At 50.0% G+C, this 19,944-nt stretch overlaps 1 protein-coding gene across 2 annotated transcripts in view; it reads right to left on the bottom strand.

The window, feature by feature from the left end:
• Nucleotides 1-19,944, bottom strand: part of pi4kb (phosphatidylinositol 4-kinase, catalytic, beta) — a 67,626-nt gene that overhangs the window by 37,292 nt on the left and 10,390 nt on the right. For both annotated transcript variants that reach the window (XM_067975980.1, XM_067975979.1), the window contains exon 2: nucleotides 17,310-18,234. In XM_067975980.1, coding sequence (XP_067832081.1) covers nucleotides 17,310-18,209 — 900 coding nt within the window. In that variant the 5' untranslated portion in view covers nucleotides 18,210-18,234. The remainder of the gene's footprint in view (nucleotides 1-17,309; nucleotides 18,235-19,944) is intronic.

Raw genomic sequence — 19,944 nt, 5'->3', positions numbered from 1 at the left:
TGTTTGAGGTGTCAAAAGGATGAGACAGGATAGAGAGGGAGAAACTATTTCCTCTGGTGGGCGAATCCAGAAGGGGGGCACGAGTTGGGCAATTCAGGAGCAAAAATCAGACACACAGAGGATGGCAGAAATTTGGAGCTCTCTCCGCAAAATGCTGTGGATTTGTTCATTCTTGGCTCAGGGGCACTAAAGTCAATTGTAGCCTTCCCAATTACAACTGCATCCCCAGCCAAGATCAGCCAACCCAACGCAGACTGGGGTTGGAACCTGGAACCTTTCTGACTTGAATGGCTCAGTTCCACGCCAGACAGAGCAGTGACCAACAGAAACATCAGGGAAATACCCGACCCTCTCAAACTACTAACATTTCCCCCCCACAGCTAAATTTAGCTCCGGGGTCAGTGGGCCAATGTCACAATATAAAAATAAAGTGAAGAATGCTTGCAGCGAGAAATTCCCCAACTGGAACTGGTGCAAGGAGACTTCCTTCTCATTTCCACAGCTTATTGTGACAGACAGTACAGCCTGAGCTCATCGCTTCCTCCGCAGGCAAATAAACAAATCACAGTTAGGCAATCCAGTGTTCACACTACGTTCAGACTGAACGGCGCAGGGGTGATGTAAGCAGCTGTCGAGACAGACAGAATCAGAGGCAGAGGGGCAGACAGAATCAGAGGCAGAGGGGCAGACAGAATCAGAGGCAGAGGGGCAGACAGAATCAGAGGCAGAGGGGCAGACAGAATCAGAGGCAGAGGGGCAGACAGAATCAGAGGCAGAGGGGCAGACAGAATCAGAGGCAGAGGGGCAGACAGAATCAGAGGCAGAGGGGCAGACAGAATCAGAGGCAGAGGGGCAGACAGAATCAGAGGCAGAGGGGCAGACAGAATCAGAGGCAGAGGGGCAGACAGAATCAGAGGCAGAGGGGCAGACAGAATCAGAGGCAGAGGGGCAGACAAGAAACAAAGAAAAGATAGAAAGAAGAGCTTGCATTTATATAGCACCTTTCAACACCTCAGGACAAATCTGGAGAGGAGGGGAAAGTTCAGGGTGGGGGTAGGAGGAAGGGCAGGAATATAAATATTGTAATTATGATTTCAGCTTTTTTTTTTACACCAGCTGTCTTTTCAAATGTTCCATTGACATCAAATGCTGGTGGAATACATGTTATTACAATCAATGCACTCTTGGAATGAAGGGGTTTAGCTGTAATTTCTGTTAAGTGGATCCATTTCCAAGACTAACACAATTCACCAAATGACAGTCACATGCTACAAGCCTTTTTTAAAAAAAAACCACATAGTAATTTCATTCCCATCTGTTCTATCGGAATTTTTCCTAGTGCCAACCAAATTCATTAAATTCAACTTCACAACTTGCCGTGGTGGGATTTGAACTCACCACCTGCCCCCTGCACCATACCCGCCAGCCTACTGCGTGCGCCATAACTACTGGGAGGCATGGCCATTACCATAAGATCAGCTGCTTCACAATCCCATAGCAGACCCACTGCGCGAGTTCATTAAACAACAACTACTTTGCATTTATATAGCGCTTTTAACGTAGTAAAACGTCCCAAGGCGCTTCATAGGAGCGATCAGACAAACTAACACTGAGCCACATAAGGAGATATTAGGACAGGTGACCAAAAGCTTGGTCAAAGAGGTCGGTTTTAAGGAGCGTCTTAAAAGGAGGAGAGGGGCGGAGAGGTTTAGGGAGGGAATTCCAGAGCTTAGGGCCCGGGCAGCTGAAGGCACGGCCGCCAATGGTGGAGCGATAGAAATCAGGGATGCACAAGAGGCCAGAATTGGAGGAGTGCAGAGATCTCGGAGGGTTGTAGGGCTGGAGGAGGTTACAGAGATGGGGGGGGGGTGCGTGGGCGAGGTCATGGAGGGATTCGAACACGAGGATGAGAATTTTTAAATCGAGGCGTTGCCGGACCAGGAGCCAATGTAGGTCAGCGAGCACAGAGGGTGATGGGTGAACGGGACTCGGTGTGGGTTAAGATACGGGGGTAGCAGAGTTTTGGATGAGCTCAAGTTTACGCAATGACCTGCAGCTGAGCAGGAGAGGGAAGGATCTGCCACAAACAGCAAGGAAGAACCGCCCAGCAGTCTGCCCAAGTGGCCGGTTCTCGACAGTGACTGCTGGCAGGCCGTTTAACCATGGGCGCAACACGGCTGTGGTCAATGCCGTCAACAAAGTCCACTCCTTTTCCACATCACACGTACATCTGTAGCATCTTCTCACCGCAGCACAACTCATGCTGTGGTATCTCCCGCGCCCTAAATTGAACAGTTCCATCCCCCAATCCTTGTGTTTCCAAATACGAAAGCAAAGAGACAGTAAGATTTGCATTTTTATCGCGCCTTTCACAACCTCAGGACGTCCCAAAGCGCTTTGTAGCCAATTAAGTACTTTTGTAATGTAGGAAACACAGCAGCCAAATTGCGCACAGCAAGCTCCCACAAACAGAAATGTGATAAATAACCAGGTAATCTGTTTTTAATGATACTGGTTGGGGGATAAATGTTGGTCAGGTCCCCGGGGGTGGGAACTCCCCCTGCTCTTCCTCCTACAGCAGCCGCGGGATATTTTACATCCACCTGAGAGGGGCAGACGGGGCCACAGTTTAACATCTCATCTGAAAGACGGCACCTCCGACAGTGCGGCACTCCCTCGGTACTGCACTGGGGAGTGTCGGCCTGGATTACGTGCTCGAGTCTCTGGAGTGGGACTTGAACCCACGACCTCGACACAGAGAAGAGAGTGCGACCCACTGAGCCATGCGGTACCCTAACACGATGGATCGTGGAAAGCTGACGACAGCACTAACCAGGGAATGAAAGCCGGTGACCTTCATGGCTCAGTCCCACGCTGCCTTCACGGGTTTACTCATTAGCTGAGATTTGGCAATTCTAACGTTACTAATGATTGACACATCACCTGAATTGGTCGAAAGGCTTCCCATTGCCTGCAGATAACACGTCAGCGAAGGTACTGGGGGCAGGAAGGCAGCATTCATTAGTTGACTGCCAATTAAGCAAAGTTCATGGCTACGTCATGGCCATTTGGGTCATAGAGTTTGCAGATTAATGCAATCAGATACCTTGTAAAAGCTGCACCCACTGTACACTATGACACAGACCGTGCAGCTGACTCAGAGTCCATTCACAAGAAGAGTGTGACAAATCGGCTGTACCCTTTCACTCCCATCGAGAGCGAGAGCAGAACTAAGACATGTTCTTTGATTAGTTGTTTTTCAAATCCCCTCCATGGCCTTGCACCCCCCACCCCCCTCTATCTCTGTAACCTCCTCCAGTCCTACAACCCTCCGAGATCTCTGCGCTCCTCCAATTCTGGCCACTTGCGCATCCCCCGATTTTCATCACATCATTGGCGGCCGTGCCTTCAGCTGTCTGGGCCCGAAGCTCTGGAATTCCCTCCCTAAACCTCTCCGCCTCTCTCTCCTCTTTTAAGTCGCTCCTTAAAACCTACCTCTTTGACCAAGCTTTCGGTCACCTGTCCTAATATCTCCTTATGTGGCTCGGTGTCAAATTTTGTTTGATAATCGCTCCTGTGAAGCACCAATGGGACATTTTACTACATTAAAGGCGCTATATAAATGCAAGTTTTTGCTGTAGTTTACTAGAATGGTTCCAGGGATGAGGGACTTCAGTTAAGTGGACAGACGAGAGAAGCTGGGGTTGTTCTCCTCAGAGCAGAGAAGGTTGAGAGGAGATTTGATAGAGGTGTTCAAAATCACGAGGGGTCCAGAGAGAATAGATAGAGAGAAGCTGTTCCCATTGGCGGAAGAGTCGAGAACCAGAGGACACAGATTAAAGGTGATTGGCAAAAGAACCAGAGGCGACATGAGGAAAAACGTTTTTTTACGCAGCGAGTGGTTATGATCTGGAACGCACTGCCTGAGGGGGTGGTGGAGGCAGATTCAATCATGGCTTTCAAAAGAGAATTGGATAAGTACTTGAAGGGAAAGAATGTGCAGGGCTACGGGGAAAGGGACCAGCTGGATTGCTCTTGCAGAGAGCCGGCACGGACTCGATGAGCTGAATGACCTCCTTCTGTGCTGTAACCATTCTATGATTCTAGTTGTGCGTGGTGAAGATTAGCACTGACTGGACATTCAAATGGAGTGTGTCTGACCAGACTCTCAAGAGAAGAATCACGAAGATGTGGGTTATTATCATCGACCGGGTGATGCAAGATACCAAGGTTGGAATGAGTGAAGAGAACCTGATGGTTTCTCCGATGCTCCCCTTGCCAGCCTCCCAGGTTACTCCCCACATATGGAGTGCAACTCGGCCAAAACTCAGCCGCCCATATCCTGTCCCACACTCAGTCCCGTTTCCTGTCCATTTTCCATTGGCTCCCTGTGCTGCAAAGCACTGAGTTTGAAATCCCTATTCTCGTTTACAAGTCCCTCCACCATTTTGTTCTTCTCTACCACCTAACAGCCCAACATAACCCTCGGACTCGGGCCTGTACATCTCCCCAACCTTGGCACCACACTCCAACTTTCTCCCGAAACCCCTCCGGCCTCTTCCTCCCCTCTTTCAAAAGCCTCCTCCTTGACCGTGTCTCCACTTACTTGACCTCATTCTTCCCCTCTCCACCCCGCAATCACTGCTCAACCTCGTTGTCCACCTCTCTCAAGCTTTATTTTTAATATAAAAGAACGTTTTACCACATTAAAAGGCGTTATATAAATGCAAGTAGTTGTTTGTTGAGGTAAAACAAGAAGCAGGTATTAGGAGACACCCAATCAGGCTTTTAAAACCCAGGAAATAGAAAAGATGACAAGATGAGAACTCCAGAGTTTTATCAGGTAACCTGAGTCATGAGTGGGAGACTGTGATAAGCCTTGATTTCAGCACGATGATGAGGCATTGTGGAATTTGAAGCTCAGAGGAGCAAAAGAGCAATGTGCAGAGAGGCAGCGATAGAGAGGGGCATTGGAGGCTACAGGCAAGAGAAGGATCGCCTGTCAGAGAAGCAGCGAACTGAATCGGACCTGTATCGTTCCCAATATAGGAATGCTTGATGGAAACCCGGAACCAAAACTAGTAAAGTGCCCCATTCCAGCAAAACAAGTGTCAGCTTGGCTTAGTAGGTACCACTCACTCCTCTGAGCCTTAAGGTCAAAGCCCCACGCCCCGGACTCGAGCCCATAATCTCGGCTGACACTTCCATGAAGTACTGAGGGAATGCTGCACTGTCAGAGGCACTGCCTTTTGGATGAGACGTTAAACTGAGGCGTCGTCTGCCTGTTGAGGTTGACGTTAAAGATCCCATGGTACTATTCTTAGACAAGCAGGGAGTTCACCCAGTGTCCAGGCCAACATTCCTCCCTCCACCAACACAACCAAAAACAAAGCTGTCTGTGGGACCTTACTGTGCGCAAACTGGCTGCTGCATTTGCCTTCATAACAAGTGACCGCACTTCAAAACAAATTTATTGGCCGTTAAACGCTTTGGGACATTGTGAGGATGTGATGGGTGCTATATAAATGCAAATCCTTTCTTTTTAAACACAGATCTCCTCCGGGTTGAGCATGAAAATTAGCAAAACTGCAACCGTTCTGTTAATATTCCTATTCCAGGGCCAAATCATTAGGAGGTGTTCACACTGGTGTGAACAGCCTACTCACCCCCTCCCAGAATCCAATACCAGCTTGGACGTGGGCAGTCAGCTACCAGTGGACTTATGATCCACAACTCCTGGCTCCTGCCCAACACCCTACTGCCCCCACCAGTCACACCCTCCCCACCCCATCATCATTCTCCTACCCCTGCCATTCCCACCCTTCCCCAATCAACAACCTCTATACTTAAGAAAAGACATACTTGCTCTCGAGGCAGTACAAAGAAGGTTCACTCGGTTCATCCCGGGGATGAGGGGGCGGACATATGAGGAGAGGTTGAGTAGATTGGGACTCTACTCATTGGAGTTCAGAAGAATGAGAGGCGATCTTATTGAAACATATAAGATTGTGAAGGGGCTTGATCGGGTGGATGCGGTAAGGATGTTCCCAAGGATGGGTGAAACTAGAACTAGGGGCCATAATCTTAGAATAAGGGGCTGCTCTTTCAAAACTGAGATGAGGAGAAACTTCTTCACTCAGAGGGTAGTAGGTCTGTGGAATTTGCTGCCCCAGGAAGCTGTGGAAGCTACATCATTGAATAAATTTAAAACAGAAATAGACAGTTTCCTAGAAGTAAAGGGAATTAGGGGTTACGGGGAGCGGGCAGGAAATTGGACATGATTTTAGATTTGAGGTTAGGATCAGATCAGCCATGATCTCATTGAATGGCGGAGCAGGCTCGAGGGGCCGATTGGCCTACTCCTGCTCCTATTTCTTATGTTCTTATAACCTCCCTCTCCCAAAGTGCATCCCAAGACAGACCAACATCTCGAGGGCTGGACCGTGCAGTGTCTTAGGACACTGGCCGAACACACATGGACCTTGGTTCAAATCCAACCTGACATGGCATGAATGGAAACGATGGCCTGGAGAACGCAATAAAGATCAAACTGCACCTGCAGCCCAATATGGGGTTCAGAGGACCAAAGAGGCTCCAACAAAGGACGCACTGGAAAAACGAAAGTGAAAGCAACGGGGTGAAGGAGTGCAGACAGAAAGTGAAAAAGAAAATTCACTCAGTTTATATCAAGGTTCAAAAGGGAACTTTGGTCCAACACTAGCTGGGACAGGTTGAATGGCCTTCCTCCTCCCCCAGATAACAAGTTATAGGGTGGGAAAGGCAAATATCTGGGAAATAAAATATTGTCACGGATGCAGAGGCAAAATCAACTGGACTTAGAGGGAGCTGTGCTTGTGATGCTTGTTGGTGACACTTGCGGGAACGCAACAAATATTGGGTTGTTTGCAGAGCACTTCTCAGGCCTGCAATTCCAGCACTGAGAGCAACACCACCGCCTCCAAGTCACACACCATCCCCACTTGGGACGTACAGTCGGTGTTATTTCATCACCCTGGAACTCCCTACCGAACAGCACTGTGGGAGCACCTTCACCACACGGACTGCAGCGGTTCGAGAAGGCGGCTCACCACCACCCTCTCAAGGGGCAGCAAATTCCGGCCTTGCCAGCGACACCCACATCCAGCGAACACATTTAAAAAAAGAGTGATTAACCTGCATGTGTAAAGGTACCACCTCACTGTAGTATTAACTGACACGGACAAATAGGTCCCAAGATTGCCAACCTAATCTCAGCCAAGGCAGCAGTTGGGGGCAGTCTTGAGGCTTCAGAGTTGACTAATATCCTTCTGGTCTGGCCTACACACTTTTTCGACAGCACCTTCCAAACCTGTGGCCTCCGCCAGCTGGAAGGACAAGGGCAGCAGGCGCATGGGAACACCATCACCTCCAGGTTCCCCTCCGAGTCACACACACCATCCTGACTTGGACGTATATTGGCCGTTCCTTCATCGTCGCTGGGTTAAAAACTTGGAACTCCCCTCCCGAACAGCACTGTGGGGGTACCTTTGCCACACAGAGTGCAGCGGTTCATGAAGGTGGCTCACCACCACCTTCTCAAGGGGCAACTCGGGGATGGGCAATAAATTGCCAGCGATGCCCACATCCCAAGAATGAATTTTTTAAAAACACACCGTGTGCAATCGATGCAGCCTCGCCAGTATCACCAATGTCCCAAGAGCAAATATAAAACCAGCAAGTCCAGGATTGCTCTTTAATCCCCACTCCTCTTCGACACTGCTCCATCTTGGAGAACAGGTCTGGACGTTTCACGGAGTGAGGCCTGGTTCACTTCATGGTGCCAGCAGGAGAGGCAGCAATTCACCACCTGCCATTCAACACACACAGCTGGTCGGATTCAATATAGAAGATTAAGGGGTGATCTAATCTAAGTGTTTAAGATGATTAGAGGATTTGACAGGGTCGAGAGAGAAACTATTTCCTCTGGTGGGGGGAACCCAGAACAAGGGGGGCAGAACCTTAAAATTAGAGCCGGGCCGTTCAGGGGTGATGTCAGGAAGCACTTCATCACACAAAGGGGAGTGGGAATCTGGAACTCACTCCCCCCAAAAAGCTGTTGAGGCTGGGGGTCAGAAGAAAATTTCAAAACGGAGATTGATTGTAATTCGAACAGAAATCTGAGAATGTACAGCACAGAAACAGGCCATTCGGCCCAACTGGTCTGTGCTGGTGTTTCTGCTCCACACGAGCCTCCTCCCACTTTATCAGCATGTCCTTCTATTCCTTTCTCCCTCATGTACTTAGAGAATTAGGGTATTGAGGGTCAGGGAACCAAGGCGGGTAGATGGAGTTTAACAACAATCCAGAGGCTAGTCGTGGTCTTTTTCAGGTGCCAGCCCACAAATTGCCACATTTATTGCACAGAGTTCAATCTCACAGCTTGCCTTGCTGGGTCTGGAGCCTGGGACCTCTGGATAACCCAGTGCTCCCCCCGTGTCTCAGCGGGTGGGACTCGGCCACAAAATTTTATCAACACTCACCATTCAAAACTCAGGGAATTTGAGCGAGGTGTTGGAGGCCACGTGGAACCATAATCCAGGAAAGGGAGAAAATTAAGAGAGGACAGCAAAAATGAATGAAGCACAGAAAGAAAAAGAAAGACTTGCATTTATATAGCGCCTCGCACCACCTCAGGACGTCCCAAAGCGCTTCACAAATTGGGGATGTATTCTCTAGAGTTTCGAAGGTCAAGGGGTGATCTGATCGAAGTTTATAAAATATTAAGGGGAACGGATAGGGTGGATAGAGAGAAACTATTTCCGCTGGTTGGGGATTCTAGGAGTAGGGGGCACAGTCTAAAAATTAGAGCCAGACCTTTCAGGAACGAGATTAGAAAACATTTCTACACACAAAGGGTGGTAGAAGTTTGGAACTCTCTTCCGCAAACGGCAATTGATACTAGCTCAATTGCTAAATTTAAATCTGAGATAGATAGCTTTTTGGCAACCGAAGGTATTAAGGGATATGGGCCAAAGGCAGGTATATGGAGTTAGATCACAGATCAGCCATGATCTTATCAAATGGCAGAGCAGGCTCGAGGGGCTGAATGGCCTACTCCTGTTCCTATGTTCCTACAACCGTTGAAGTTATTTTGAAGTGTACTCACTGTTGTAATGTAGGAAACACGGCAGCCAATTTGCACACAGCAAGATCCCACAAACAGCAATGTGATGAATGACCAGATAATCTGTTTTTATGATGTTGATTGTGGGATAAATATTGGTCAGGACACCTGGGAGAACTCCACTGCTCTTTTTCAAATAGTGGCAGTGGGATCTTTTACGTCCACCTGAGGGGGCAGACGGGACCCTCGGATTAACGTCTCATCAGAAAGACGGCACCTCCGACAGTGCAGCACTCCCTCAGAACTGCACTGGGAGTGTCGGCCTGGATTACGTGACTCAAGTCTCTGGTGTGGGGACTCGAACCCACGACCTTCTGACTCAGAGGCGAGAGTGCTGCCCACTGAGCCACAGCGGAATCCAGCATGTAATGGGAGGGTCGATTGTTCCCTTGTACAAAGGGGAGGTGATAAAAACTCAATCTGAACCAGCCCATTTCCCCTGGTCATTAGTCACAAGGGCTGTGGCAGTGCTTTCACGTGATTAAAGAGAAAGGAGCCTCAGTTGTCATTGAATTAGCCCAAGGGAGTTCCTGTAACAAGGAACAAAGATCTAGTTCAAAAAAAACAAAAGCGCTGAGGGAGTATACATACATATAACTTTCCAGTGACATTAAAATAATTAAATCAGGTCAAACTACCAGGTGCTGCCACTCAACCTTCTATCAGACAAGTTATCGCATTATCACTGGGGATTGTTCGAGGCTCAGAGTACAGATTAAACCTTCCCACTTGCACAATATGTGGAACAAGTGTAACGCTCCCACTGCCGAGCTTTAACCACCAATGCTACCACGTGCGTGCGTGTTCACAAACAGACTAACCAGGAGCAGGAACCCTGATTGATTCTCTCCCCCCACCCCCCGAGCCCAATTCTCTCATTCCCCCCCCCATAGTCCAGAGGCCAGCTGTATTGCCGATTCCCTGCAATAGCTGTCCCAGGTGAGATTAAAGAACCTCCCAAGAGACATGTAAACAAGAGCACGGCACCAACAACCAGCATTAACCTCCTCATGCATAATTAAGTGCTGCATTGGCATGATACCTAATATTTGGTCTGCGGCATCATGGAAAGGACCATCAATAATTGAGAACTCTCAGCCTCGTGGCCGATAAGACACTTAAAGTAAGGAATCGAGTAGGTTAGTTTCAGTGCAAGGCCGTAATGAATGGGAGAGACATGGGAGAGAGGGGAGCCGATTTCTGAGGGTTCACCTTTTAGCCACAATTTTGTCTTTTAAAAAGCATTTGGACAGTTACATGGGTAAGATGGGTATAGAGGGATATGGGCCAAGTGCAGGCAATTGGGACTAGCTTAGTGGTATAAACTGGGCGACATGGACATGTTGGGCCGAAGGGCCTGTTTCCATGTTGTAAACTTCTATGATTCTATGAAAATCTTTAAAGGGGAGACTTCAAGGTGCAGCATCAAAACAGGCTTTAAAGAGAGATTTTAAAAAAAAACAGAAAGGTTGCTCAGGATGTGCAGGTCACCTGAAGGTCCCTGTGAGCATCTAAACCCTCTCTGGTTAGGGTGCAAATCACTTGCCTACGGTTACCACTGCATCAAAACTCACCAAGTAAGCAGACTAATGTGTGCGATGCACAAGTCTCCCAGGGCCTGGTATCAAGACAGAAAGACTTTCTTTCGCACCTTTCACATCCTCGGGATATCCCAGAGCGCTTTACAACCAACAAAGTACTTTTTTTTTTGAAGTGCAGTCACTGTTGTAATGTAGGAAACACAGCCAATGTGCGCACAGCAAGATCCCACAAACAGCAATGACCGGATAATCTGTTTTTTTTTTAAAAAAGTGATGCTGGTTGAGGGATAAATATTGGACCCAGGGCACTGTTGGGAGAGGGGAACTCCCCTGCTCTTCTTCGAAACAGTGCCCTCGGATCTTTTACGTCCACCCGAGAGGGGCAGACGGTGCCGCGGTTTAACGTCTCATCCGAAAGAAGGGCAAGCGAGTCACTGAATCAGTCCCGCCGCTGACGAGACTCAGCGATCCTGTACCAACCCCGACTTGGCCAGTGGAAGCGACTGCTCAGCACCAACATCACAGCAGCTCGAGATCAAGTTAGCCTGGCAGGCAGAGGATTGCAGAAAACCCATCCCAAGGCAATAATATCACTGCCTTGAAAACCCAACCACAAAAACAAGGATTTTTTTTTTTTCAAACAACGAGTTCCAAGATTCAAACAGCTGACTGAATCAAACCCTTCGTCTTAGCAACCCCCGACAGGAGCACCAAGACGAGGGAGGGGAGCTACAAACCAGGAGTCAGTGGGGAGGGAGTAATTTTATAATCGTTTCCAAAGGTACAAATGCAGCTTAAAAGTTTTCAATGGATCAAAGCTTTATTCAACAGCAAGCTTTTAATTAAGCAAGGTTAGGAGAGGAGAATAGATGAGTTGCATACCAAGAGTCAATGAACTTCAAAGCAATTCATTGCACGTGAAGCTCCTCGGGATATTTGAGATCTTTCTACAAGCATCTCCTTTCTTTCTTTCTTTCGAGTTGCTATACCCAACACACGATACTGGTTCCATAGACATTGCCCCCACGTCTCACCCGAGTGGCCATTTTTCACATGCGAGCCTACACAAGTATTGGCCGGCTATTTACAATGGGGGGCATTGTGGTCAACCCGATCCTGGCCTCACCCGACATCCATGTATCTTCTGGATAGGGAGAGGGCCGCCCACGGGGGGGCCCCCCCCGAGGGACAGCGATTGAGATCCAGAGAGAAAAGATTTGCATTTCTATAGCGCCTTTCACGACCTCAGAGCATCCATTCACAGCCAATGAAATGCTTTTGACATTGTAATGCAGGAAACGCAGCATCCAATTTGCACGCAGCAAGCTCCCACAAAACAGCAATGAAATGCTTTAGGTGTTGATCGAGGGATAAATATTGACCAGGACACTGGGGAGAACTCGCCTCAACTTCCTTGAAATAGTGGTCAGGGGATCTTTTACATCCACTCGAGGGGGCAGACGGGGCCTCAGTTTAACGTCTCATCCGAAAGACGGCACCTCTGACAGCGCAGCACTCCCTCAGTACTGCGCTGGGACCATTGGCTTGGATTACGTGCTCAAGTCTCTGGAGTGGGGCTCGAACCTACGACCTTCTGACTCATCTGACCAGTCCAAACATCAAACCCTCCCACAAATATCTCCCTTAAACTTTCCCACATCACCTTCCATCCTGAGCAGTCCATTCCATACATTCATACCTTCTGCATAAACTGTCTGTGCACCTTCCCCTCTTGCAACAACGAGCCCTTTCAACCAGTCAAAAAGGTGTTTTAAAAAAAAAATATACACATCTGCACATCATCTCGAAACCTGCATTTGAGGAACATCAATGCAACGTTCGCAGTCCAGTAAACGCTAAGTGGGAGCTCTGAGTTGCTTAGAGACACATACCAGATGAAAGACTCACCCTGAAGGAATTCGGGGGAGTTCCCTTTGCATTAGTTACGCTCAGGTACTGCAGGCAAACGTAACCCTGAGATCAACCAGTGTAACCTTGAGCTGTTGACGCCCCAGTTACTTTGATTGTGGGTAAACACTGCAGTAAATTCAAGTGGCATCTGAATAGACCTCAAATGCACAACCATTTATTCCTTGAATAAAACATCACCAAAACCATATTAAAATGTATTTTTTCCATTCACGCCCAAGGCGCTTCACAGGAGCGTATCGGATAAAATTTGACACCGAGCCGCACAAGGAGATATTAGGACAGGTGGCCAAATGCTTGGTCAAAGTTTTAAGAAACGTCTTAAAAGGAGAGGCGCGGAGAGGTTTAGGGAGGGAATTCCAGAGCTTAGGGCCTAGGCACCTGAAGGCACGGCCGCCAATGGTGGAGCGATGAAAACTGGGGATGTGCAAGAGGCCAGAATTGGAGCAATGCAGAGATCTTGGAGGGTTGCAGGGGGTTACAGAGCTAGGGAGGGACGAGGGCCATGGAGGGATTTGATTCCTTGAATAAGTCAGCAAAACCATATAACAACATCTTTTTTCCAATTCATGTTCTCCCCCCACCCCACCCCCAGCCAACACTTCTCTTGAACCTGTAGGCTTTTGTTGGGGTACAGTCTCATGGGTTCTGTGAATCTCCCAGCACTCAGACCAAGTGGCCAAGGATAGGGGAAAGGGCAGAGAAATGGGATTGAAGTAGACAGCTCCAGTTAAAATCCTCGTTTCCATGGCCTCGTGCCCCCCCGCCCCCCCACATCTCTGTAACCTCCTCCAGCCCCTGCAACCCTCCGAGATCTCTGCACTCCTCCAATTCTGGCCTCTTGCGCATCCCCCGATTTCCATCGCTCCACCATTGGCGGCCGTGCCTTCAGCGGCCCGGGCCCTAAACTCTGCAATTCCCTCCCTAAACCCCTCCGCCTCTCTCTCCTCCTTAAACCCGTCAACTTTTGGTCACCTTGCGTTCTCGGCCCGCGAGCCCAGCAGACCTCCAGACACTGCCACCTGAACCCAAAGGAGTGGGACAGTGCAGCATGTGGAGTCACTCTCCTGACACGAACAAAATGCCCCCCCCGTTAAGTATAAATGGGCCCATTTCTCGTGGGTACAAGGGCAATGCTGCTTGTGGCTCTCAACAATGGATGATTCCTACAAGAAGGACATTTTAAATAACTGATGCAAGACCACAAAAGGGTTAATTTTTAAAAACTCATTCTTGGGACGCAGACATCACTGGCAAGACAGTCATTTATGGCCCATCCCTAGTTGCCCTGAGGTGGTGACGGTGGGCAGCCTTTTTGAACTGCTGGTAGCAGTTTGATACACCAGAGTGGCTGGCTAGGCCACTGCAGTTAAGAGTCAACCAGGTTTGCATGGGGACTGGAGTCACACGTAGGCCCAGACCACCTGACGACAGCAGGTTAGGCATTGGGTTTCTGCGTCAATCCGACAGCTTCCTGGTCACTTTTACTGATGACTAACAATCCTATCTCCACACGTCAGGCAGCTCCATCCCGTCTCCCTTCACACTCCGCAACTGTCACCCTTTTATCAATGGGATCTATAATCAGTGTGGTATGCAGTGATGTCAGCCCCAAGGATTCCTGGTGGCGAACCTTCCCACAGGAACCTGCCAACACACTGCCCCAGCAAGCTTCTCCTCTTCCCCGCCCACTCCGTTCTTTCCCGCAGCAGCTGGTCGGGTTCAGGGAAGCAACTCAAACCTTTCAAGTATCTCGAGCTGGGCGAGTTCAAAAAAAAACGAGCAGCAGTCGCAAGGAGCAGGGAAGCTGCTCCTGTCGCTTTACGGATGGGGAGGGCACAATTTCACTACTGATGAGGGGGGAGGAAGAAATGAGATTGAAGCTGGGAGGTGTAAAGTCACTGTTGTCAGGTGAGAGGTTTATCATTGCGAGTCGAAGTTTGCACCCAGTGAATACGGCGTTAATTAGCCTATGCTAGAGTTGTATAAAGCTCTGGTTAGACCCCACTTGGAGAGACTGCGTTCAGTTCTGGGCACCGCACCTCGGGAAGGATATATCGGCCTTGGAGGGGGTGCAGCGCAGATTCACCAGAATGATACCGGGGCTAAAAGGGTTAAATTACGAGGACAGGTTGCACAGACTGGGCTTGTATTCCCTCGAGTTTAGAAGATTAAGGGGTGATCTAATCGAGGGGTTTTAGATGATTAAAGGATTCGATAGGGTCGATAGAGAGAAACTATTTCCTCTGGTGGGAAGAGTCCAGAACGAGGGGGCAGAACCTTAAAATTAGAGCTCGGCCGTTCAGGGGTGATGTCAGGAAGCACTTCTTCACACAAAGGGGAGTGGAAATCTGGAACTCTCTCCCCCCAAAAAAGCTGGAGGCTGGAGTTCAATTGGAAATTTTAAAACTGAGACTGATAGATTTTTGTTAGGCAAGGGTATCGAGGGTTAGAACATAAGAAATAGGAGCAGGAGTAGGCCATTCGGCCCCTCGAGCCTCCTCTGCCATTCAATCAGATCACGGCCGATCTTCGACCTCAACTCCACTTTCCCGCCCGATCCCCATATCCCTTGATTCCCCTTGAGCCCAAAAATCTATTGATCTCAGCCTTGAATATACTCAATGACTGAGCATCCACAGCCCTCTGGGGTAGAGAATTCCAAAGATTCACAACCCTCTGAGTGAAGGAGGTTACGGAACCAAGGCGGGTAGGTGGAGTTAAGATACAGATCAGCCAAGATCCAATTGAATGGTGGAACAGGCTCGAGGGGCTGAATGGCCTCCTCCTGTTCCTTTGTTCCGAACGCGAGCATCAAGGCTTTGGTTTGCAACCCAAGTTTCCAAACAGCGCTACAAACTTCAACAAAAATTTCTTCCAACCAATTTTTTGAGAGTGTAAATTATTCCAAACAGTTTCTTGTTTCAGAAATTGTTGTGTGTTTTTGGGTGCTGGAGAATGCACTTTTTCTCTTCCAATTCTGGTTCCCAGTGTCAGCGTCAAGCACTCCCAGGTCAGGTACTGTGCCTCACAGTTGGGATACAGAGCTAAACTCCCGGTCACTGCGCCCTCATTTTCAAAAAGCCCCCTCGCACCAGTGCGACATTTCCCACGCCCTTGCAGCCTCTCCATCCGAGACTTTCATCCAATTAGTCTTGACTTAGCCTTAACGGCAATTGATGCTAGCTCAAATGGCGGAGCGGGCTCGAGGGGCTGAATGGCCTACTCCTGTTCCTGTGACTGGATTCAAAGGTCAGCATTCTAAAAAAATCAACCAAACCAATTACATCCTATAGGAGAGCGCTGGGGCCTAATTGTGATGATAAGGCGGTAACTTCATCCAAGAGGGTGGACAAGAAGTCAGAGTGACCCACAGTGGCTCCCGGTCCCCCAACGCCTCGATTTTAAAATTCTCATCCTCGTGTTCAAATCCCTCCATGGCCTCGCCCCCCTCCCCTCTCCCCCAATCTCTGTAACCTCCTCCAACCCTACACGATCTCTGCACTCCTCCAATTCTGGCCTCTTGTCCACCCCTCCACCCCACCATTGGCGGCCTTGCCTTCATCCCTCCAAGCCCTCAATTCTGGAATTCCCTCCCTAAACCTCTCTCTCCTCCTCCTTAAAATCTACCTCTCTGACGAAACTTTTGGTCGCCTGTCCGAATGTCTCTTTCTTTGGCTCGGTGTCAATTTTTTTGTCTGATAATCGCTCCTGTGAAGCGCCTTGGGACGTTTTACTATGCTAAAGGGGCTATATTAATGCAAGCTGTTGTTGCAAGAGCAAAGCTAGTGATGTTTATAACCGGTCTCTGAAAGACGAGCGAGGTTACAACTGTATAATTATGCCCACGTATTGTCTAACCGTCAAGCCTGTGAAGATGTCTCATTTTATTCCCAGTTTTTTTTTTAAAACACGCACGTACACAGCAATGGGTGTCTTGCAGGTCACCACCCAGTCAGCTCACTTCCATTCTTACCAACCAGAGTGCCCCACCCTGGCAGAGGTCAGTTAATTCAGCACGGACCAGGAATCGAACCTGGGACACCCCTAACTTGCACGGCCCAGTGACACGCTGAGCAGCGGCTGTTACCAACCGGGCCTGCGGGAGCTGGGCTGAAAACGTGAGTTGATCATTGGGAGTCAACACAACGTAGTGAGGGCCAACGAACGTTGTACAGGGCAGATGACAAACTACAACATTACACATCCTGTAGGTAGTACAAACTGCAGCCATGGTGCGCCGGTGGTGGAGGGAGTGGACGTTAAAGGTGTTGGATGGGCTGCCGATCGAGTGCACTGCTTGGCCCTGGATGGCAGTGCAGCGAGTCGCCAAGGCTTCTTCGACAGCACCTCCCAAACCCGCGACCTCCGCCGCCTAGAAGGAGGAGGTCAGCATGGGATCACCACCGCCTCCGAGTCTCACACCCTCCTGACTCGGACATATGTCGACCGGTCCTTCATCATCGCTGGGTCACAATCCTGGAACTCCCCTCCCTAACGTCACTGTGGGAGAACCTTCACCCCACGGGACGGCAGCAGGTTCAAGAAGGCGGCCGCCGCCGCCCACCGCCACCTTCTCAAGGGGCAACTAGGGGATGGGCAATAAACGCCGGCCTCGCCCACATCCCGAGAACGAACAAAGAAACGGCGATACCGCGAGTAAAACACCGGCTCACCTCATCCTGTTGCCTTTCCACCTTGGGGTTGCTGGCCGTCCGCTTCAAATTGCTGCTCAAGCTGATGCTGGCCGTGGCGTCGGACTTGGACCGCTGGTGCGTCCGCTTGGAGGGCGACTGGCCCGTGTCGCTGGCCGGGCCGACCGGCGGCAGTTCCTTGCGGCGGTGCGCCGGCTTCAGCTCGTCCGAGAGGATGAGCTTGCGGAGTTTGGTGCCGCGCGAGTGCCTCTGGGCAGAGATGTGCATGTCCGAGGAGTAGGCGCCCAGCAGCCAGGCGCACTGCAGGGAGAAGTTGATGCTCTGCCGGCAGCGGTGGACCACGTAGGGCTTGATGGCGTCGCCCACGTCCTCGTCCATGTGAATGTACATGTTGAGCAGCTGCGGGAGGTAAAAGTCCACCTCCTCGTGGCGGAAGCTGAAGAGTCGGTTCCCGATGTACGCCTGGACGCCGGGCTCCTTGGAATTGTACAGGTACGAGATGGCCATGGAGATGTCAAAGAGCTTGGACTCAAAGAGCCGGAGCAGCCACGACTGCTTGGCCGAGTTGTACTTCTGCCGCCGCCTGGCGTTTTTCACCGTGTTGCCCACCGCCACGGTCTCGTCCTCCTCCTTGATCCGGGAGGGGGAGCCGGCCGGCTCGGGGGAGCCTCTGCCCCCCACGCCGTTGGCCACGACCGCCGCCTCCGCGGCAACGCACTCCTCGCTGTCCGCCGACCCGCCCCGCAGGAGCTTGACTTTCTCCAGCACCTCTTCGCAGGCCCTCTTGGCTACCTCGGAGTCGATCAGCGTCTCCCCGACGCCTTCCTTGATCACACCCAGGGCGTTGCCGGGCTGCGGCTCGCCGGCGTCGCTGCTCGGAGACCGCTCAGCCGGGCTGGCTTCCACGTCAGTGTCACCCATGGCGATGCGCCTCAGGCCTGCAGCACTGCAAGAGATCACAACACCTTCTTGTTAGCTTATGGAAAGAAAGCACTCGCATTTATACAGCGCCTCTCAGGACGTCCCAAGGTGATTTACAGCCAGTGAAGTATTTTTGAGGTGTAGTCACTGTTGTAATGTAGGAAACGCACAGCAAGATCCCACGCACAGCAATGTGATTACGACCCAGATCATCTGTATTTAGCGATGTTAACTGAGGGAGAAATATTGGCCCAGGACACCGGGGTGGGGCGGGGGAGAGAACGTCCCTGCTCTTCTTCGAAATAACGGCCACGGGAACCTTTTACGTCCACCCGAGAAGGCGGACAGGGCCTGGGTTTAACGTCTGATCCGAAAGACGGCATCTCCGATAGTGCAGCACTCCCTCAGTACTGGCACCGGGGGAGTGTCGGGCCTGGATTGTGCGCTCAAGTCTCTGCGGCAAATGACCAGTCGCGCCTCCCTTTTACTTGCTCTCGGGGGCGCGGGCCACACCAGCCAAGTCACAATTAATACCCATCCCTACTTGACCAGGGGGCAAAGCCCGCAGGGTGCGACTGGAGTCACGTGTAGGTCAGATCGGACAGGGAAATAAAAAAAAGCATCTACTGAACGTCAAAATAAAAAATGAACAATACTTTGCTTGATTTCTGATCCGACTGCCCTGCGCACTACTTAATTACTTTTCCCCACCCCCAGTGTTAAGGGACGAACAGCAATCTGTGAGGAACCAAACCAGAGTGGCTGATAGAGTGCGCATTGTCTGGAGGTCTGCGCACACCGTGCATCTATGGAAGCTGGAGGGTTTTTTTTTTTTTTTTTAATTTTTTGACACTTCATCAAGTTTCCAGCACGCCAGATCGAGGATGCTGCAGCAAACGCAGCTGGCAAAATTCAGCAAACCATTTATCTGAAACCGAAAGGATCCATCGCCGTTCAGAATCAAGAGTTTAACCCTTCGAGGGCTGCAGGAGCTTTCCTTATCTAACCACTGCAAGATACCTTTCAGACAAGATCTGCACTGTTGAGTTAACTAACTGATCGCGTGCCCAGGGCGCTGGCGGGGCATTACAAGTGGTCTTTGCCCCCCTTGGCTGGGGGGAGAAAATCAGCCAGGCTTCCCACTCCCAGGATTGCCCCAGTGACACCCACTCCCCCCCCTCTCCCCGCTGGTAAGTGCGAACATTGGATTTAGCTGTGATGGAGTTGTACAGAACACTCTGCAACGCCTCCAATTTAAAATTCTCATCCTCATGTTCCAATCCCTCCATGGCCTCCCCCCTCCCTATCTCTGTAACCCCACTGTCGAGAGTACATTTCATTAGTATTCCTACCAAGTACACCCGCTGATCTTAATTTTATTGACTAATCTTCAGGCACAGCAGTTTGGTAATAAGACACGAAGAAAATGGACTTATAGCCAATACACTTCAAACTTGCACAATACCTTTCTTGTGATGCTCTTGATTCATCCCTTCAAACTGTTCCCATCGCTACCAAAACCAGTGTCAGACCTGTACCCAGGAGTAATGACCCGTGTTATACAGGGACAGACCTGTACCCACCAGTACTGTACCCCAGTATTATATAGTGACAGACCTGTACCCACCAGTACTGTACCCCAGTGTTATACAGTGACAGACCTGTACCCACCAGTACTGTACCCCAGTGTTATAGTGACAGACCTGTACCCACCAGTACTGTACCCCAGTATTAT

The sequence above is a fragment of the Heptranchias perlo genome, chromosome 44, assembly GCF_035084215.1.
Source record: "Heptranchias perlo isolate sHepPer1 chromosome 44, sHepPer1.hap1, whole genome shotgun sequence".
Classification (NCBI taxonomy): Eukaryota; Metazoa; Chordata; class Chondrichthyes; order Hexanchiformes; family Hexanchidae; genus Heptranchias; species Heptranchias perlo.
Note: the sequence above shows the minus strand (reverse complement) of the source record. Positions and strands in the feature narration are given on the sequence as shown.